A 23,603-nucleotide genomic window follows, 5' to 3' on the forward strand; every position below is an offset into this window, starting at 1 on the left:
GTGATACTTGTTAAAGCTATTTACATATGTGTGTATCTATATGTACAAGTACTTACCTCGTCACTCTCTGCGTAGCGCCACCCAACACAGATCCTTCCTCCTTCAAGCCAGGATAGATCTGAAAGAGAATCGTTCGTGTTAAAGAAATTTCGAAGCAAACGGATATTCATAAGAATCTTTGTAAATATAATTTGACAAACTGATATTACATACGGAGGCAAGTTGAAAACGTAGAATAGAGTTCGTCGATTTGACGACTAGTTTTCGAAAAAATAACGCGTCGAACACGTTTAATTAAGAATTGCTTTGCAACACAGGTGTTCTATGTATTTGGTTGTACGAAAAGTGTCTTTCTTTTACAGACACGTTTTTTACAACGATGCATCTTTATACAAACGTGAAATCTAATCTGTCTAATGTTGCGATATATTGATAGAATAAAATGGATCGTACGTAATTCGATACAATAATATAAAACGGAAAATGTGCATCCATTTTTTCGAAAACTTTTCGGATCTAATACACTCTTGGCAAATGTTGAAATTTCATTTTCTTCCATAGGAAACGGAGCGTCCTATAAACAAATTGTATTCTACGTTTACCACTTGTCTTCAGAACCAGAACGAACCAAGTCTTATCTTTTAAATTCAACTCTATCGAGAACGAAGCAACAATTTTTGCGAAGAAATGTCACTCTACATCGTCACTTGTCTTTTCTACTTGTCTTTTCACGTAGAATCGCCACGATTACTAAGGTACCCTGTACAGGGATCTTCATAAAGTCAGGCCAACTTCCTGCGTACATCTCGTTGGAAGATGGTCGTTCTAAGTTTTCTTTCGTTCGACTTGAGCGTGGCAGTAACACCGGCAGCTCGTGTAATTTTCTTCCGTGTCGTTGCGTTTGAAATATTTCTCGCTTGGATCAGCTCCTCCGAGCTTTTCCCATTTGCCGCGCCAGATTACACGAGCATCGGTTGTAACCAATCCGGCGCTATGCTCGATCGGCCCTTTAAAGGATCGGCAAGCGGCGCGCGTAGACAAGTCATTAACAACATGGAGAACCGATCGTGCCTGCTCCACAAGCCCACGGGAATCCGGAGCCAATTTACTACAAACATACGACGTCGAAGAAGGATCGGACGATCCATCTTCAGGAGTCGATTAAGCTAATTCGGCTTGCTTGACTCGCCGCCCCTCCTTAACGCATCCCACGCAATGCGGTTTCACATTGTTATGGAGCGATAACGAGGGAACAAGGAGGAATTTTGTTTTCTATAAAACTGGCATGTGTTGTAGAAATCATCATTTTGTAGATGAGAAAGGAATCAAATAGGAAGCTGAATAGGAAGATAATCAAACGAAAAATTGTTGGAAAATTTGCAACGGCACTCAACAGTAAAACTTTTCAACGGTTTCTGTCCCGCGGCTTGCTACACAAAGACACTCTATCTACGACCGGACGACGGTAACGCTGTGGTTAGCGCCGTTGGTCAAGACCAGGTTCAAATCCCGGCACTCTTAGTCTGGTTTTTTCCCCATGATTCCTAAATGAGAAGAAGCCAATCCGGATGAAGACAAAAATCTCGGCCTATGCAGCACACTATCCACCTCAAATTTAAATTATAAATTTACTTTTGAAATAATGTTTAAATTATAGAAAAGTTATATAAGAACGTCAAGTGTATGTACGTTACATTGATTTTTTGTACGATGCATGTACGAATTCCTCGAAAGTACATTTTTATTTATCTTCTGATTCTAACGTCACTTTATTATTAAACCGAAGAATTTTAATACGATATCCTGCTCTTCGTTGTAGGTTTCAAATTGCACCGATACGATCGTGATAGTTGGCGTCTCGTATAATGAAATTCCAAACTGTTCTATGCGATGCACGCGATGCATACACGTAAAAGTTTCGCTCTAAAAAAAATACAAGCGAATCCTACAACTAAAGTAGAAATGGAGAAACACGCGTGTCTCAGGTAAACCTACGAACGTTACGGAATATTTCTCCTATCGTTGGCAATAGCACACCGAGCGGGAACATCACAGTTGAAAAATCAGACTCGACGTCAGAGAGAAAGAGAGAGAAACTACAGACGAAGTTTACCAAAATCACGGTTTAAAAACACAGAAATAAAAAAAGTGTCGGTCGAGGAAAATTCCCTAGATTTTTCACGTTACAAACGTACGAGCAAGATGAGAATCGCTGGAGTGGTGGAATTTCGCGACAGTTACAACGGGACTACTTTAAAATTTAAATGATCCGTGTCCGTGTCCGTCAATGCCACCTGTAAGTCCAATTTAATTTGGTGCAGCCCTCTGTCCTGGAACAAGCGTCGCTCGGAGATTTAATTTTTCCACGTTTGTCAGAGACACAGTTGGCTGGCGCACGCGTGTGAAGGAATCAATTTTTGCGGGACAATGCCCGGAATTATATTCATGCCGTGGCGTAGCCTGGTCGGGCTGAATATTTCAAAGTCTCGCGCTATCGGCAATAACCGTATCTTTTACGCAACGTCGACGCTGAACTATCGAGCTGCTTTCCCGTTTTTATGGGCCACGATCGACTTTACGATCGGCTTGCCGGCCGAAATCGAAACGGCCGAATTGTTGTTATTAACATCAAGTTTCCAGATGAGATTTATAATACGACTAATTTTCGATGAAATTTATAATTCGATATTTCTAAAGAAAGTCGATAGTTCGATAATATTTTTCAATAGCTGACAGCTTTACAACGACAAGGAAGCGATTACGACGTTCGAATTGTATTTTATTGGACGAGAAAGAAAGGCATAGGTATCGCGCGAGACAGTTCCATCAACTCCACTTTGTATGAAAATTTCCGATCTACTCGTACAATCTTTTTTAAATTACAAATTTTTCTTGCACGCAGAAATAATTCTCCCGTGAAACGCATCGTCGAATTCGTCCAAATTGTATCCTTTAAATTAATTTTTAATTAATCGAGTAATGGATATGGACGTCTATGTATTGCTGCGTTATTTATTTAAAATGTAGACACTAAAATGTAAGATGTTAACAAGCGAGAATTCCCTGAAGATTTGTAGAATTCGGCAAATAAAGGACAATGCTTATACAACAGGAAACATCTAGAAGACGTATGAATTTGTCAAATTGGAAAATTACAGTTCGAACAACGATGATCAAAAATAATTCACTGGGAAGAGGAAAAAAAGGGACAATTGGAAGTACACGAGAACTAAATTCAACGAACAGCAGAACCACAGAATTCGAAGTACACACGAAGCACTTTCTATCCCAGAGCTGTTCAACAACTGTAACACGTATTTCAAAAAGCTACAGTCTACCGAGCATGTCTCCTCGATTGCCGCTCTTGCCCGTTTGAAACCGGAAGATTCTACTTGCAGCCGCGTGCACAGGAAGGCAGTGGCAGAATGGAGTTGCGTTTGATCCCTCTCGACGATCCTGTCGCAAGCAATTGTGCAATCACTACGACTCACGCAGCTGAGTTGCACGAGTTGCATAATTCCCCTTTGTATCTGCGCGACCACGAAAACACAATTACACGAAAACCGGTGCCTGTGTCGATCTTAACAGTACAACACGTCGTATCAAAGATCGACCTTTAGAAATATTTTCACCTAATGATCGTGTATAGTCCTGACAGCAGAAGCTAAATAGCTTTTGTTCTTTACGGAGTTACAAACGCTCGTCCAATGTTGAAAATTTAGTTTCATTTAGTTTAATCTAATTTGATCTAATTTGCTTTGCTTTGCTTTAGTTTACCTTGTTCTACGTACGTGCAATATGTATCTTGAGATTTAATGGTTTGATGATTTTGACGATGGAACCGGTTAATTTTCACGGAGTAACAGGTTGTAGGATTTTTCTTTGCTCTGTGCCGAATTCTTGGTAATAAAAGATAATTGTAAGTAAAAAGGTGTAATAGGAATTGATTGAAACTTTTTATACGTAATTTCTGGTTATTAAAGTTTGCAAAGAAACATTGAGAATTGTTTAATCCGATGTCACGAAGGTAATTTTAATGTTTCGTGGGGGGAAATGTTTCATACGCTTCAGAGACAGCTAAAGTTCTGGATTTTCAAAATATTCCAATTAATAATTCTACTATATTATAATAAGACATTTGTTAAATCAAATGTTTGAAATTTTGTTGGGAAATATAAAGATTGTGAGGGGAAGAAATTCAGAAGTGAGATTTCTCTTGGACAAACAAGATAACATCCATCTTCGATTGCAAAGAATCATTTTCACAATGCACGTGAATAATGGGAGTAATTTAGGAGTAAAAGCTTGTAAAAACTTCTCTTGCAACCCTGTGCGCCACATAATCGACCGCTTTATGCGCCTCTAGGAATCGTACACGTGTCGTTTCCGCGCGGTTTACATTGCAAATTCGTCTCGGAGAAGTCGTGTTACAGTCGACACGTTGCCCGATGCGAAAGTTATCCCGGTGATTAAATTACAGCGTCAGTTGTCTGCAGAATCAAGCGTATTGTTTCGATACTTCTACCAGAAATTGCTATCAGACACGAGTGTAACTCGTACTTGTTATCAGATTTTAATAAAAATCTACTAACTTGGAGTTTGATCAAATACGATTAAAATTACGATCTTGTCGTATCGACGATGCTAAAAAATATATCACATTCTGATAAAAATCCACTGTCTTGATATTTTACCAATTACAACGTTCGCTGTATCTCCGTCAGAAAATGAAATTCTTTCCTATTCACGAAAGAAGATATTTTAAAATCGATATGAAATGGAGCAAAATTACTATTATTAGTAGAATAGAAGAATAATAATATGTAATAGAAGAAACGAGAAAAATCGCGATGGTGATAGAGGAAGGGTCAATAAAATTGATAAGCAGCTCCGCGGGATTAGCGTCGGACGTTTATGGTTGACGATCCGGTGGTATGGGAGTTATTTCTTCCAGACGTGGCATTGTACAGACATTCGATGCCGAACGTCAAATTCCACCAACGATATTCCACGTTTTACTTTAGCCACCGCGGTACTACACGTTTTCTAACTGAGAAACTGACGGTACTTTCAGGCGGCGTGTTTGAAGGAATTCGCGTTCCAGCCGATGCCTGAGAAAACTACTTACACGACAGAACGTTCAAAAGCGATAAGTCGCTGGCCCGTAAAACTTTATTATTTAGCAGGAAGCGCGAAAGAAATTGTAAAACAACCAGGTAACAGACCGATAGCCGTGAAATCATGGATGCATATCGAAAAAATTGAACTTTCGTCCCGCTGGTGATACTCGTATTATGTTTAACACTAGAACTACTGGCATTTGAGACGTAACTATCTCGACCAAAGCCAGTCAAAATGACTGATCTTTAAATAATACATAATAGTGGAATATTTTCATATTTATTGCTCTATTATTATCTTATAGAAGGAACTCCATGTTCTGAGATGATAAAAAGTATATAATAACAATAAGTACAATAATGAAGAATATTCAGTACCAAAACCTTTGCCAACAAGAATATTAAAATAAATTTCCATTGGTAAATATAAGAAGTATAATAACAATATAATAATAAGCGTAATAGAATAAATAAAATACACATATAACTATAATATATATAATAAATATAACTATAAATACAAAATTGATCATTCATCACATTTCCCACAAACGTAAACTTTCTTCTGCGTGCATTTTCCGCATACATATTTTTTACAAAGATTGCAAATGGTAGTGGTCTTATTATTATTACAGTACCCTATCTGACACCATTTACGTAAATAAGGTGAGTTCTTTAACGTACTTTGGATCTCAGATGCTCTATGTTCTATCCGTGATTTTTCATTGTCAGCGACAAGTTCGTCTGCTAATTGAAACATGAAATCTTTTCTGGATATCTGCTCACCTATGGTTTCCTTATATAAAATCCAGGCATTTATGCCAGCTGAATCTAAAATATTAATATTATTGTTAGTACGAATTAGCGGCAAGAGAGAAACGTAAACCGTAACTTGCTTCCTCGTAATGCTAATTTTAATATCTTATCTAATGTTTTCTTGAATAGAACTGTGAACGTTGATCAGATTAGTGTGGCAGAATGATGTTAGCGGATGATCGAGTTTGCATCGTTCTGATAGTTTGCTTCAATTTGATACTTTTATATTTGGTGCAAGTGGAGTTTGAAAATTTATAGAAACTCGAAGGTTGAATTGAAATTTCATTTGAATTCAATTTCAGATCAAATTGAGGTCAAATTGAGATTTCATAGTTTTGATGAGAATCTTAAAGTCTGAAATGAATTGCCGGTGCCGTGTATGTAATGAAAGTCAAAGGCAAAGTCGAATTTCTACGGCATAAAAGCACAATCCAACGATATTAGCAGTAGATTTACAGTTAAAAACCATTCCTTGGGATTATTATCAAATACGACAAGGCGATTCGACCAATCTCCAGAAAATATACCATTCAATTACTATGGAATTGTGTTTAGAAGAATACTGATTTACCAACATCTTCGCGTAAATTGCATTTGTCACGTGAGCAAATTCAGCATGCTGTTTGCTGGAATAATAAGACTGACTTCCTTGAATAGAAACGATGAATTTATGTCTCAAATTTATCTCATTTCCTCCGGTGAACCACTGTTGTTCCAAGTCACGTACTTGTTGCAAATAGAGAACGTAACACTGTGACGTGTTGTCGACGGTTGAAAAGCAATTTTATTATTAAGCCGACGCGAGAAGACTATTACCGGCTATATATAAAGCTTGCTTTACGTAATCTTTGCTCAATAAAAGAATCATTACTTCCTGATGCAATTTTAATTCACGTCCAAAACGAACATAGACTGGCCCTTGCGATATTGATCGATAAAATTAGAGAAAATTTTCAAGATTTCTTCAGAAACATACGCGTGTTATTTCGTAAAGACGCGTTACGATTTGAATGAAATAAAATTTAATGCAACGCGAAAAGCATTCGTCGAAAACGCAAATATAATGATCGCGATTCGTCGTTGATCAATGATCGATAAGATTAATATAGAAACATATGAAGTAAATGAAAGAAATTATTGGAGACACGTTGAGAAAAACACGCGTGATTTCGTGAATTTGTTACAATGTTAACAAACATATTGAACATTTGAATTGGTAGAAAATGGCAGTGACTTCGCATCGTTTGTGCGCATCGAGCGTTATCAGTCACGGTTCTTCTTCGATGGCTTGGATTTGATCAATAAACTAGATATTCCAATACAAACATGTTAAGTAAATGGAGGACATTTTTCAAGACACAATCGTAAAGATACGCGCGCTCGTCGCTTTATTAACAATACCTGTGTTTCGTCTCCACTGAGCTTTGTTTCATCTGCGCATAAATTGCACTTATATTTGATTGAAGAATAATTAATAACGTAGGAATGCAAATTTGAAAGCAATCTGAAATGCGTTTGTCTTTATCAGCTTCTAATTCCATAATTATGCAAATTTCCGGTCAAGCAATATAAGCACCGTAGATGATGAACAATTTTCTGTCTACTTTCTACCTACAAAATTTTGAACCAAAATCAATCGATATGAAATCCACTTGTCTTTCAGAACGTTCAATTGCACGATTATAGAAACTTCTGACTAAAAGATGATCCGTTTAATAGATCAAAAGAGATTGGAAAATACAGCCACCACAGAGAAACGAGAATTTTTTGTTACATTTTTAAATCCCAATTGGAAAACGTTGAAGGAAAAATGGACGTATCAGTGGCGTGTTAGCGACAGAAGAAGAAAAGGGAAAAGAAACGATCGGTCGTAAGTTTCTCGCGCTTATTACCGGCGAACACGAGCATTGCGTAAACACGTACGCCGCGTATTTCTGAAGAGGTGAGCAACGCTATTCGTTTTGCACGAGAAGGTCGCAACGGTGTATCTTTTTAATGCAGAACAGACTGTGACGTCTATTTACGTTGAAGCTCGTTTCAACGAGCACATTGAAATTTTCCTGCCGCGGAATATCAAGGATATTCACTATATTAAGTGTATATACTCTTGCTCGACGTGATATTGTTAGTAGCCAGACTGGTGCACGCTGAAGAAACTTTCACAAGAAAACGATCGTTTTTCACTGTGTTTCTTTTTCCTCCCCTTGTAACCAATGACAGACACGTGTTCATTTTTATTCCATTTAATCGTTCGATGCAGTTTACTTATCGTTCGTTTCATCGTTAGATTTATTTTCGTTTTACATTCGTTAGATTTATTTTCCCTGTTGACGCAGAGTTTGGGAAAAGTTACGCGCCAATTTTGCCCATAATAAAGCTTAGATCATAGTAATTATCTTGTGTTTACGTTAAATACGAGAACATTTTAGAACTTGAAGCAGAAATTTCGTCGGGTTATAATAACGATAATAAATTTTGAATCATTAGCCGAAAATTCTACTCGATGGGATTCCCCAAAATTCGGTTTCTCTCAATCTCGAATTTCCTACGATCTCAACGCCGCTTTCCTGAAAGGATTCCTGTGTCGCCTACTTTTCGCTGACGTGTCCACCAAGAAACGTAGGTGATGCCCATTTTTGGTCCACCACACGTTCCATGCCTCAATATGATATCATAAACAGATCTTCTATTGTACTTTCCTGTTCAGATCCGCCAAAAGTTAACACGTCGATATCTTTGCTATTTTTCTTTCTTTCTTTCTTTCTTCGATAAGTAATAAAATTCAGAAGAAAATAGCAGCTGATTGTTAAAAGGCGTTTAGGAAGATCTGAAGCGTCGTTCAGAGCAGAACGGAAAGAACAGCAGGGGATCAATAAAACGGAAATTGGGGCAAGCTGGCGTATGCCAACAGTTAAACGCAGGGAAATTCGAAGGAAGGTTGAACGTGATTTAGCTGATACCTTTTCAAAGGCATCGTGTACAAAGTGATGTGCGGTGGCTTTGCCACGGGTCATTGAACTTCAAACGAAACTACGTGACTTTGCCACAGACAAACCCATCGATGATTTTCGAACTCAGAGAACGTCATCAAATCACAAAACTATTCAAGTAACCAATTACCCATTATATTAATAAACACTTACATAATTAATTACATATTTATTTATTATTATTACATATTTAACATTTACCTAATTAATACGTCTATTAATGTTGTATACCTGTTGTTTGCTAAATAGGACAATAAATATCTTGTAATTTCTACGCACATCTTAAGATTGGTTTGCAATGTGACTAACACGATCATGACAGTCGTTACAGTGTTAATAAAATTCTAAAACACGCGCGCGCCATATGAACATAAAAGTTTTCTACGATTAAGCGTTCAAATACTTACACGAACCAGCTGCTCTACAAACAAGTATCGGCAAAGAAACATCAGATTCGAATTATTGTCGTGCACATTCTAAATATTATGACATTCGTGGTTCGTATAATTCCACAGATATCAAAGTCGGTGGCCAGATGTCGAACGTTAAGCAACAATATTTACGATCCCAATTGACACTGCGATACGAACCTATCAACGTTCTGCTAATGAATCGGAAGAGGTCGGATCTCGATAGACCTGGCGAGCGTGACGAGGACACGATCCTGTTCTCCGCCAATATTATTTCTCAAGGATATAGGAACATCGAACGTGAATCACGAGATGATGTCAGTGAATCGTTCAAATAGAAGATTTACGGTTAAACACTCTGTGTTTTATTGGTGTTTTATTTTTGCGAAATCATAGCCGCCGAGAAAGCAAATGGGAAAGTTTTGGTCTTTAAACGTTTGCGATAAAATCAGATTGTATGTTTCTTGTTACACTTAATCGTGTGATTAATTCTCCATACATTGACTGCTGGAGTTTCTCTGAAGTTTATTCGAAAAGTCGATAAAACACGTTGAGAAAATAAATACGAAACGTTGTTCGACGCAGAATGTGTTTGATTAATTGCTAAAAGATTTCACCAATTTCTTTCCCAAGAGTTTGGTTTTTTCTTCTTTTTTTGGGGGGTGGAGGGGGGGGAGAGATTCTTCTGACACTGTTTCTTCTTCCATACAGATTCTACGATTTTTGAGAACAAATTTTGCAGAAATCGAAGCGTATATTGCAACGTTAGAATAAAAAGTAATTTTGTTTAAACAATATAAATTTTTCTAGTTTATGTAACGTACTTATATGAAGCATTTATTGTTCTCATTAAACTTTTATCATATTGACAAAACGGTATTATTTCATTCACATTTTTGTAAAGCTCCATTACGAGACTCTTATTCGATCCTCAAACATCAACAAATAACGAACGTTCTATTCTAATTCTAAGAAAATTTCCTTGACTCTAGCATCGAAATATACCAGCAGTACGCTCAATGAAACTCGAAAATTGAAGAAAAAACGTAGATTCCAAGACGACAACTGAAGCAGACTTACGAGCCCCCAAAGGAATTCAAAAATTACAATCGTTCGGAGGAATTTTAAAATAAACTCTTCTACTCTGGTCGATCCAACGCAAAGTTGAAAAAGTGGAACACGAGGTCCTCAACCGGGGACCAGAAATTTCGACTTGCCATTTCTTCTTTCACCTGCCTGAAGCGACCTGCCGAAGTTCGAGTATACATACAGCATGTTTCAGAAAGTTAGTGAGAAAAATTCACGTGCAAGTAACGCTCATCGAAATAAGCAAAAAGGACGTAACAGAAATAGATGCAAATATCGACAAATATAAGATTTTCATCAGAGAAATAGATATTACCTACTTAGAGATATTAAACGCTGGCAGTGGATCAAATCTCTGTGATCACAGATAATAAAAAAATGGAATCTAAGCAGAAATTCATTTTACCTTAAATATGGTAATGAATGTTACACTTTTGGTATTCGATATATTTTTGCATTTTATATAAAATATTCCCAAATCTCCCGTAAATGCATAAAAATCCGCAATTTATTAATGATATTTCAAAGATTTATTTACTATTATTACTAATTATATTTATTAAGACTGTTCTGCTTGTTTCGACGAGCGATACGTGGCGGAAAAATTTAGCACAAAATTCCTGAAACATCCTGTATAGAGGAGCGTGAATCAGCGAACGTATGAAGCATAGTACGACATTTCTTACGCGTAATCGGTGCGTACGCAAGGTGCGAATCTCGACCGCGATAAGAAAACGTAGCCGAGGACCGGAAACGGGCGCAGCCGGAAGCAATCATTGACGTTTGTATATTTCAAGCAATGTGAACTGGTGCTTCGCTGAGATAATGGGAATTAAATGCGAACGAGATAATAGCCGCGATATATCAAGCCTTGGCGAAACTGTTAAACATCATCAATGGATAAATCACATTGTCCTCTGTCGTACCGTTTCTTTCGAAATTCCGACTTTTTCGAATTCTGTTGCTTTCCAGGTCGGACAAGGCAAACAATTTCTATCGAATTGTTAAATTGCGAAATTGAAGGATCGAACTCTCTGAATAAAGTAAAAGGCGCATGTACAGGACGTACGAATGTCAGCTACGTTTTTCTTCTAAGTAGATTCGCATCTCTTTATACGTTGGTCGATGTATGAAATTATCAAGTTGCTCGTTGAAAAGATTCAAAAGCAACCTGCCACTTTTATTTCTACAAAGAAGCATTGTAACTCTCGCAAGTACCATTTCGAAGAAAAAGGAATGAAAAGGAAAGTTGGCAGTGCAACTTGCAGCGGAAAAAATTCCCAACTGTGTAAAAAATAATCAAATTCATGGCTGAAAGTAAAGTAAGATTTCATACTTCTTTTAAAGTACATTTACCAGAGACAATTAATGCAAAACGTGGAACGTGAGAACGCGGAAAATTCATCGGGAGCGGGGTGACGCGCGTAAAAACTAGCAAAGTTTGCTTGGCGTCACGAGCGAAGAAGAGAAAAAAATTGGCCAATAAACACGCGCCGGCCTCGATTTTTCCTCCTTGGTCGTCTGTTGTTGCGCAACCGTAAATCCTTGACGAGCCCGCGTTTTCTCATTTAGCAGCGCCAACTTGCCGCTTCGCGTCTAATTGATCCTTCACAGATAACCAAACCAACTTATTGCAACGATCTATAGATCACCTCTTTTCTTCGATATTCTCTATATTTTCTTCATCCTTTTTTCTCTTCTTCTTCCTCTTTTTTTATTCAGCTTAGAAGGATTTTAAGCTTAACGCTGTTTGTTCAGCGAGAAAATATTTAGTTGCCTTCCGGATCGATCCTTTCGTTTCTGTAAATGTTTTCTTTCTCGTAGTAAATAGCAGAAGAATGTTTCTTAGTGTTTGTTTGAGAACAAACCAAGTTGAGAGTGGCGTTTTAGGTTGATCAGTTGAAGAATAGTAATTTGTGAAGAGAGTGTAAGATTGGAATTTGGAGGAGTTCTCGTGTGTATTTTTATTTGAAAGTTAAAATTTAAAGGTGTAAAGCCTTGTAAAAGATTTATTAAATTTCGTAAGTAAAAGAAGCTAAGTATCATAATATTTTATAATTAAAACAAATCTCTATTTAGATTTAATATACCTTGATCACTTAATCGTATGACCATAAATTATAGGATTGAAATATTATTTGTAAAATTTGTAGAAATATATGAGAAAAACTCAAAGACAGTGTACTTGTCGTTTACCAATTAACATGAATCATTTCTCTCGATTCTTTTCGATTATTTGACAGAAAAATCTAGAGACTCTAATTAACAAAAATCACCTATACGTTGGCGTGTTACATTTGTAAATTTATAAGTCACTTTCTAAGAATAACATTTTGCTCCCGTAATAGGAAATTGCTTTATTTGTTTCTATTTTACTGGTCGTACAACATTACGGCGACCTGTTTCGCAGAGAGGTAAAACAAAGCTGGAGAAATATCAGGCAAACAATGCTATCGTAATGGGTGTTTAACGTTTTCCAAGGGAAAATAATTAGCAAATATCGCGAGTAGGTAACTCGAGACGTGCATTACGTGGACCTTAAACGATGAGATATTCCGCCTGTCGCGACCAAAGGACACATTGTCCTCGTAGTTAGCGCGCTTCCTTACATTTGCCGATGAGGTTTTCGCTCATCATCAATTTCCAGGTTCCCACTATACTCTGGTACTCTCATTGTTTTATTTATTCATTTATGAAAATGAATAAAACATAAATAAAGATGTTAATGAATTTCAACGGAGAATAGATTTTTCTTGATGGTGCTGAAAGCAACAATTCAAGAAATAAGAAAGTCCATCTAAATTGATAATAGTTGCTTCGAGATTAGTTAACTCATGGAAATTTGAAATTGAAATGAATCTTTTCGTATACGTGTTTAGAATTGGAAAAGAATAATATAAAATTATAAAGCGAATGATATTACTCTGGTCAGAAACTGTAAAATCACAGACACATCGATAAACAATAGTTACAAATCTCCAGATATCAAAATATTTTCGTGGATTTCGCATCTTGCGTCGAGCAACAGACGGACAAATTACAAACAAACATTTGTAACTGTTAAGTAATTTCCGATCGAACGATCGAAACGAAGGACAAATATTTACGTAAACGAAGGAAATAGATTCGAAACGGGACTAAATTAAAATTCTGATTCAAAAATTCCTCTGGAGGGCCGGATGTTCTAATTCATAACAAAGAGACGAGGAAGAATCAATCCGGGAAAGCGGATAAAAACGAGTTATCATTATTATTCGCGGTACGATGTGCACGCATACGATTCGCTGCAAAAAGAAACTGCGAACGGAACGCGATTCAATCGAAACGAGTCGCGCGTGAAACAGCCACTGGACTGTGTAAAACGTACACGAATTGTATTTCACGTAACCACCGCGAGGAAAGAGACATTTCGTTCTAGCAATCAGAAAAATAACGAAATAGATCGATAATGGAAGAATGATCATCGGTACGTTATGCATGCGAGAGTGAAAAGAGAAAAAAGTATAGAAAAACGAATGTTTTTTCTTGGAGCTCCGAATCAAAGCGTTACACAGGCTATAATTACATAATCAGTTTTTTGTTCAGACATCGACCAATCCACTGTGCGTTGTATACGTTTCACGATCGATTATGCAACAAGGATGGACCGTTACGCTCATTGGTTCGTTAACGTGCTCGTTATTTCTGAATTAAAGTCTTAATCGTTAATATGTAAATTATACAGTATAAAGTGCACTGATCGTCGGATGTAAAGATAACCGTAATTAACGTTTTCACGCTTTACATGTTAAAAAGTTAAATTGAGAATTGTTTTTGGAGAATTTTCAGTCGTTTTTTAGCAGACAATATTGGAAACAATAATAACGATTGAAATGAGTAGCTTCGTTTCTAAATTCCAGTTTAATTTTGCATCGATACTAAGGAGAATTATGTACTTTTTATACTGAGAATTGTGTATATGAGTATAAACGAAATTCTACTGTGGAACATACAATCATATCATTCGCTCATTTCTCTTGTCGATTATAATTCAGTTTTACAGCAGATCTACGGCGTTTTCTCTCCTGTTTTACTCTTTAAACTTCCTTTTTTCTGTCACCATAGATATGCATATAGTAGAGTTTTTAGGATCCCCAGACATAGTAGTTGAACTTGAGTTCAAAGTGTCCAAAACTTCTCTCTCTAGAAATAATATTACCAGATTTATATACATGGTAATAACACTTCAAGATGCGAAATTACTTAGGATGCAACGATCACATCTTCCATTCCTATCTGAGAATTCTACTTCTTACCAAGCCTTACTTAGTTCTACTTTTTACCCCTTTGCTTCTGACATATGAACACAATCCAGTCACGCCAAGAATATTCAATCTGCAGCTTCTTTTTTACAGAATAATTATTACAATCTTCATTCTAGATCTTCTCACAATAATGACGCATTGCCGGGAAAATTCTCTTCGCCAGAAATTTCAGTAGCCACCTCGAACCACTAGAATCACCCTCCCACATTTTACACGTCCAATCGCAATCGCTGATGAAAATAAATTTCCAAGCACGAGCGTATTGAGACTAATCGAGTTTGGTTCGGCTGACGCGAAATAGAAGAAGCTCGCCTGGTCTCGTTGGCGGTGGTATTACTTTAAGGGAGCCATGAAAATTTGATTCGACAGTGGAAACTTGAGCGTTTGCTCGGTTAACGCGGAGCACACGATCGCTGTTGATTCACGATGGGCAAGCTTCTATCGCGTTTAATAACTTTATCGTCCGGTAATCCGTCGACGGTGGATCGTGGAACGAGAGGTTACTCGAAAACTAGTTTATAACCGTGGATGGTTCACGGTATCGGGAATTTAAATAACTGATTATCGTGAGCGCACGTCGAGCACGGCCGCGCGTGCACGCGCGTGACGTGGATTTATCATGGTGCATCGGACACGGGAACGCCGCTCTAATTTGGAATCCCAGACACGCAGATATGTGTGTAATTGCTAATTAACCGAGTGACGGTCCCTCGTAGTTGGATGATATACACGCGGCGACGTGACCAGCCTGCTGGCAAAAAGTTGCAACGAGCTATGCTGATGTACAGAAGCTCACGATAGTTGACGAACACTTTTATGAATATATTATGTATGTTATACGAAACATTTTGAAATTTCATTAACTGCGTTATGCGACTCGATTATTATGCGACCATATTGACAAAGTTTGAAACAAATTTGAAAATATAAGAATACAATAAAAAGAAAATAGATATTTGGCGCAAGTACATAAATATTTAGCAGAAATCATCTCGATTATCTGTATTATATCGGTAGGTTTCAATACTTATTGCCAGTGGAGTCGTCTTTGATATTTATCATACTTTTAAGATAGCTTCTCGTAACTAGTGTATTAACTTTTTTTACCAAATATGTAGTCGCAGTAAATATCTTGTGACTTCTATATACATTTTCAGATTGATTTGAAACTTTACCAATATAATCATAAAGTATTGCTTTAAGTTTCCAGCAAAGACAGTTTTTTCAGCTGTTCCTTAATTTAAGAGAAAACAATATTTACTACACACCATGATTGCCCTTATTAAAAAGTGTAGATTAGATGTAGTAAGTGCATTATATATTTGTAACAGTAGTATTATTCATTAGTACTATTCGTATATATCAAACTACTTATCTAGCACCATCAAAATTACATGACACATTAAAATTACACATGCAAAATACGAACATAATACATCACATATTCTATGTTCCGCTTTTACATCCTTCATTTATCATTAAAATAGGCCACATATATTACAAAGTACAGTTTGTATATCTTCATATATGTATGCAGAAAAAAAACAAATTGAAAGTAAAAGCTAATATTTCTCCTTGGTTCTATTTCCCTTTTTTGTTCTTTTCATTTTATCGCTGTCCTATATTTCTGTTCAATTAAATCATCCACAGATGCATCATTCAGTTGGCCAATAAATAAATGTAGCAAGAAAGATCAATATAAATGAGAGAATATTTATCCACATACCCGATGCATGCAACGCACGAAAACCCGATCCAAAGAGGACTTTGAGTCCTGAGCCTTCGTGGTCTTCTCCTTACACCAAGCCTGTCCCATTTTTCTTCCTGTCCAGCTATTATCTCGACCGCTCCTCCCGCCACGTGCTTTGCCCTCCTCTCCTTGTTTCTTCCTCGACAGAACCGCCACGCCGCTTCTCTCACCGATAAGGCCGGATAATGTAGGCCATCTTAAGACCCGTTCCTCGTGACCTGCCACAACCAACACGTCTCTCACGCGTCTCCCAACGAGCGAGTAAGCGACCGCTCCACTAACGAGATACGTTGGTCGACCCTAAAAAAATTCGCAAACGTATCATATTTATTTAGATTCTTGGATCAAGATACGAGCAAATTAACAGATCATCAGTTATTAGAGCTTTGGGAAATTTGTGGCTCTTTGAATCTTTGTACTTTTGAATTTCTGAATTTGTAAACTTTGAGAGCTCAAAATTTTGAAACATTCACTTTTCAAGCTTTCAGACTTTCCAAAGTATTCAAAGTACTCAAATACCAGAAATTTTTGATTCTTAAGTTACTGACTTGCCAAATTTCTGAAGTTTAAAACTGCCAAGTTTCCAAAATATTGAATTACCAAGTTCCTACGTTCCCAAGTTGCCAAGTTCCTAAATTCCTAAATCCTCGTTGGCAAATCCTCTTATTCGCTAGCTCTCAAATTCCCAATAAAATAAACTACAGAATAAACAAATTTCTGAGATTCCGAGAAATTTGCAAAAATTTCCACAAGCTTGATAAATGTACGATATGAACATTCTTAGACTGAGATTATTATGAAATTTACAAATATCCAAGCTGTTGGATACTAATTCAACTAGCTAGATGTATTGTAGTTGATCCAAAATCGATTAATCTCAAGGTCACCCCAACCTATCCAAGAATCAGCTCACCGATAATCTCTAAGCCTCGAAGCCTGGAAGCTTAGCTTGATCAATACTGATCTATGGTATTCGGCCAGTAATGTATGGATCCCCGTGATATCGTTGAGAACACGATTTACTGCTTTGAGTGGTTTGGGCAACGCATACGAAGATATCTTCCTTTTCCCCTTAATGGACTCTGTATTCTCAGTCTAAAATGCTTAGGTAAGCATCGACATTCTCAGGAAAAAGAACTTATATAACGCTAGAACCGTGGACTTTAGCTTCAAAGTACACAGCGTTAAATATTTTATAGTATTAGTATATAATATTTTATAGAAAAATAAAAAATCTGCCACTAATCTTAATAGATAAAACAAGAGCAAGAAATAAGAAAAATTGTCCATCATCGAAGAATCTTTGCAAGACAAAGTAACATTCCAAGAGCAACGATACATCAATGAGACTAAGCAAGTCTGAATTTCAATATAATACCAAGGTGCATGCGCACGCCCAGGTATTCGAACCAGACTCGTATTGAATCTTTTCCCGGATGGTTGACCTTCTACCCACTATGATCATCCGAAGAATGTTAGAACACACCCCTTAACGGTGCATTAGCAAGTCCATCGTCACTATACAACGCTCCTTATTCTCTTCTTACAATGATCTAACCCCTTGTTCTCGCTATATTCACAGCTAAAACCGCCGGACCATCAAAAATCGATGATTCGGTAGAATAATTCGCGAATAAACGCCGCTCGTAAAACGATTCGAGTGTTACCTTTCGTCGTGCATCGGAGGAAGAGTGAATCGATAGCGTGAAATTACCAACGAAGGTAAGATGGAGCTTTGTGTTTGCGAAAAGTAAGAAACTGAATTAATGGGATGTTATATAGCTAGAGAATTCTCCTTTGAAAAATTGGTTTGAAGTGATATTGGGATGAGGGCGATAGAAGATATTTAAGAGAGGCTTCTGTAAAAGACAAGATTGTAAGATGAAAATAAAGAATAAAATGTTTAAGGCCTTGTATATTAGTTGTTAATATTTGAAATATTATATAAAAACTAGCGAGTTTCTTCTAATTGCAGCTTTAATTTTGTTCGTGTTTTGCATGATTCTCGAAAATGAATTTTTTTATATAATACATAATGTCTGTAACGTCATGTTACATTATTTCTATAGTCTATCACCACACATTATCATCATCTGTCATTACCTACTATTACAACAATAGATGATAGTGTGTCTGTAATTTTGAGTCTGTGAATGTTTATTTAAAATTCTTCCATTGAGACTGTATGAGGTATATTCGTGACTGAGAAGTATATTCCTACCACCTGATGTAGCTGAAAGGTCAGCAACCTGCATTGTAGTTACATTAGAATCTCTCCATTAGTGTTTCTTATATTTAAATGCGACTACAGATCAGTATCTACTAGAATTTTAAAAATATATTTTCTCAGTTTAGTAAATTATTTAGATAAGAAGATTAGATAAGATAAGAATTGCGATGTTTTAATTCGTTATTTGTAATGTAAAGCAGAAGATTCTAAATACCATTTAGAAAACAGTCTTCCATCTTTCACGCGAGACACATAAATCGATAGAAATTCCATTTTCAGCGATAATCCAAGGCAGTTTTATCCAATCTAATCATCGCTATAACTAAAACACATAAGAACTTTCACAGACTCAAAAATTCGTAGATTCGATTGAAATCGATAACAAAATAACACGATAACAAAAAATATACGAACATAATTCATAAGAAATTATGCAAAGCACAAAAATAAAAACCTTGAAAAAATTGTAAAATACTAATGTTCATTAAAAAATATATAAAGTACTGATATTACTTAAAAGAACAATTTCCTGCAGAGCAGATGGAAGTTTAGAGGCACATGGACACTGGTTTTGCACCGCAACGTCCGCACCATGAATGGACAGGCAAGTGGGCCCGCAATGGGAACACACACGTGCGTGGAACAGCACCTACGACATGGTGTGGTCGCGTCACCGCGTGTACACGAGAATCGGTGAATAAGCGCGCGATTGTGTGCACGCATAATCATGTTATTATACGCGACTCTTGTTCCCGTGGACTTGTTTCTTGCTTTTCTCCGGTGTTCACTATTCTCTGCATGTTATTTATCAGTGTCATCAGATCCTGACGGTTCGTCGGTCAACGTTTAACGCATCGTTAACACGCGGTCTTAACCGTGTCGCTTAAATAATACGATTATCGATGCTCTATTAAACCTATATAACGTCATACAGTTCCAGAGTTACATAGTTATGTAATTACATATATTTTTTACATTTTATTCTATTTTCTTATCATTGAATTATTGTATCTTTTTACCTCGTTAATACATTAACACCATGGAGGAACATTAACATACATGGAGGAACTTTTCGGGAAAACGATCTATAAGATAAAATGGTGATTTAAGTAAGTTGTTTTGGAAGTTTTAATTCTATTTATTTTAACAAAAAAAAAGGTACGTAATGAAATTTTGTAAACTTAATGAAAATGAAGATGTTAATTGTCACTTACTTTTGCAAATTATCAGACACATACCGTATTATTTAAATATTCCATCGAAGGATGTAAACTACTCGAAACGGTTAACAGGGTATTGCGTAATTTGACTCGTTCTAGTTTTTCCAAGTCGACTTTATCGCAGAGACCACGTGAAGCAATGTTCCAGACAGCGAATAGAGAGTCCGAGGTTGCGTAAACGCCATGTTGTCTTTAACGTGCCACGCGCGGGACCATGCAAATCGCTTGGAACTACCGTATCTGGATTTAATGTCTGTAGTTCTTGAAACTACAAAATTTTAGATTTAACGTTTCATTATTATTACGCTACCTTCACTCGTTTATCTTTATTTAACGTAACTCTAAATGTGAATCTAGAGCACATTTTACAGCTAGTCTAAATTGCACTTTCAATGAAATATAAGTTTACGGGCCTTGTTAAACATTGACATAATCGTAATTTTGAAATATTCTGTGATATAAATAAACATTGTTAAATAAAAGTTAAAGCTATTTCGAATTACAACGTATGGTACTATATTTTTTTTTTAATATATATCCTATATAGATATATTTTTTTGGTTACGTATATGTGTATATTTAATATAATCTACTTTATATATCTATTAAAAAATTATAAATATTTCTGATCCACTGTTTGAATAAAATATCTACGAAAGAAGATCAAATATTCTAAAGCAACTTTCTAAACTTCATCGATTCTTATACACTTAACCTTAAATCTTTGTTCGAAGTTATGATTCTACCACCTACATAAAAATTAATTTCAGAATTCAAAGTTATCACTATATTTCTTTAAAATCAAGCGTGTTAAAGTACCTTTCTTCATTACGTTACAAAATTCTGCCAAACTTCCTTAACCTCGCGACATTAACCTTAAACCTCCACAAGCCTTACAATTAGACGTGCAAAAGTTGATTCTATTCATTTGCAGCTTCTTGTCCTTAACTTCGTCGAAACCAGCACGAAACGAGGAGGCACGCAAAGAACAAACATAAATTAAGCACACGCGAGTAACGCGAGATATCCAAACATTCTAGCGGTCTCCACGCGCGTGGTCACGTTCGCAATTACACGCAAATAAAGGAAAGGAGGAAGGAACCGCGAAACAACGTCGCGGTCGCACTTTCTAACTCCTCCGAATCGTGCATCGAGAGTTTGCACCTGTACAAACGGTCGCGGCACGAATATGATATAATCCGATCGTAAATTAAAGCACTAACGATACGTATTGCTCTGGCCGCACCCTACGCTATATACATATGTATGTAAAAACTTAACTTAACCTACACTTGTTAATCTGTTCTATCAAATAGACTTGTTGTATTAAATTTGTCTTACATATTTAATTACATATAATTAACATATACTTGTTAATCTATTGACAGAGAAAGATGTTTTAACTCGTCATTCAGACAATAATTTAGATAACTTAAACATCACCTATCTTCCTATTTTCATGTTTGTTACAAATATATCATGTTTACATTTGCAAGAGTTTCTAATCTAACTGAGATTGATTTGTCTCTACATGATTTCATAATTCTAGAAATTCTTGATTAGAGGGCGATTCGACTAATGAGTTAAAAATTTGGACATATATATACATAGGTGTTAAAGAGATAGGAAGAAACAAGAAACAATTCTGAGTTCATATCATATAGCCTTGAAAGAAGCTTTAGATCCTTATCTAGCTAGAAATATCTCAAATTATATATATATATATATATATATATACTTGTTTTGACGCATGAAACGTATGAACATTAGCTTGTCGTTGATTTTACGATCGTGCTATATTATTTTCAAGAAACAAGAAGTCGATAGTATAAATCGAGTACATCGAGCAGGATTTTTAATATTCAGCAATGAGTCTGTTACGCAACCGTGATTCGTCGGCAACGAAACGCGTCCAACCGTGATCTCATCACCGTTCCGCGAAAAGACCGTAAATATTTTATAGAGACTGCTCGAAATACTGATGGTTGCTGGTAAGAACGTTATTCGTATACAATCGCGAGTTTACAACTTATGGGTGCGTTTTTAGTGAAAAAAATTGCTATCGAGAATATTTAGTATATACATAATTTATAAATGAGATAACCTAACTGTGAATTTTGTAAATGTACTTGTTACGTACAAAGTACAAAGATATATACATAGTTTTATATGTATAGATGTACAATTAAAGGTTAGATAAAAATAGAATCGCGATTGCGAGCATAACAAGCATTACGTATATATCGGCATTTAGAATTTGCATGCAGAGTATTTGTATTCAAACACCTTGACACGCCCAGAGATTCAATAACTATATTTAAAATAGAAAGAAAGGAAGTTTTACAGCTTCACGTGGACCACACCTTTTAACAGAAGGTGTTCTTATATGTATACAATATGCGCTTCAAAATTTGAATAAATACACTTTACAATGCTAATAATTATTTCTATTTATAGTAATAATAACGTAACAGTAACTTAAATAGACTAAACACATAGACTATACTATTCTCCATAATAAAATATACCACACACTTCAGAAAGACTCAACTCTATAAACTTAACCCAATCATTACTCTAACCCATAATCATAAACATCAGCATTCTAAAGAAGAATTCAAATCTACAAACCTATCCCAAGCAGTGTCATTTCCCATAACCATAAATATTATTCATCGTAGAAGGACTCAACTCTACAATCCTAATCCAAGCATTACCATTTCCCATAATAATAAATATCACCGATCCCAAAAAGAACCTCAACTCTATAAAACGTAACCCCCAAAAGGTACCATTTACCATAACAGTAAATATCATGCATCCGAAAAACATTCAGATCTGTCTACGAACCTTAGATTTCATCTGACTAAAACAAAAACATCATATAAGATAGGAATTCAACCTAGAAAACCCTAGCGAACCGCGCGAAGCATCCGAACTACGCCTGGCCGCAGTCTGGACCTGAATTCAAGTTCAGCCAGACCAGAGATAAAGTGTCAGTTGAACCTGACACCAGAACTCGCTCAATCTAAACGGAATTCGATCACGAACAAGATCAACCTTCCAAACCTAGCCCAAACTCGATCCAACGTTTCCAGACAACGCCTCAAGCACATACCTTTTCCTCTGACCCTCAATATCCAACCAGATAGTTCCCGCCAGCAATCACTGAATTCCTCGGTATGTTCGAAACAACACTTCAGCTTCCGATCTTTTAACTTAATACTCCTATAAGTAAACTGCGGATTTTTATGCATATTCATATTTTTGTGAATATAATGAAAAAGGTAGAACGTCAAAAGAAAATTATTTTACTTACCAAGTATCATAGGAAGCACTATATTTTGAGTTGTTTATGTATTCTTTCATATTATGTGCATTCTGTATAATTTTACAGTTTCAAATTTCCTATAAATGCATAAAAATCCTCAGTTTAATCATAAAATATGTAGATAGAGATATATATAAGACACTTTATGAATGATATTCACAGGATCGACAACGCGATCGCGATCCTTTGGACGAGGCGAGTACGCGCGCGCAGCTGCCTGGCTGCAGGGCAACTGGTACCGTACTGGTACCAGTCGGTCAGATGTACGGCACCGTGAGTACGCGGACACGGTGCATGCCGGACAGGTTGTGTGTATCGTTCGGCGTAGATGGTCAGGTGGTATGCG

General features: G+C 36.4%; 1 protein-coding gene across 6 annotated transcripts in view; it reads right to left on the reverse strand.

Annotated features, from left to right (window-relative positions):
- LOC117235006 overlaps positions 1-23,603 on the reverse strand; it is a 47,341-nt gene extending 23,738 nt beyond the window's left edge. For 2 of the 6 annotated variants that reach the window (XM_033496620.1, XM_033496619.1), the window contains exons 1-3: positions 19,945-19,980; positions 16,453-16,776; positions 57-118 (exon numbers count right to left, since the gene is read on the reverse strand). In XM_033496620.1, the coding sequence (XP_033352511.1) occupies positions 57-118; positions 16,453-16,776; positions 19,945-19,965 (407 nt within the window). In that variant the 5' untranslated portion in view covers positions 19,966-19,980. Of the gene's footprint in view, positions 1-56; positions 119-3,338; positions 3,531-16,452; positions 16,777-19,944; positions 19,981-23,044; positions 23,166-23,245 lie in introns of those variants that run through there. The other 4 variants (XM_033496622.1, XM_033496623.1, XM_033496624.1 and 1 more) reach the window with 4 other exon arrangements.

The sequence above is a fragment of the Bombus vosnesenskii genome, unplaced genomic scaffold (assembly GCF_011952255.1).
Source record: "Bombus vosnesenskii isolate JDL3184/JDL3185 unplaced genomic scaffold, Bvos_JDL3184-5_v1.1 scf7180000013314, whole genome shotgun sequence".
In the NCBI taxonomy this organism is placed as follows: domain Eukaryota; kingdom Metazoa; phylum Arthropoda; class Insecta; order Hymenoptera; family Apidae; genus Bombus; species Bombus vosnesenskii.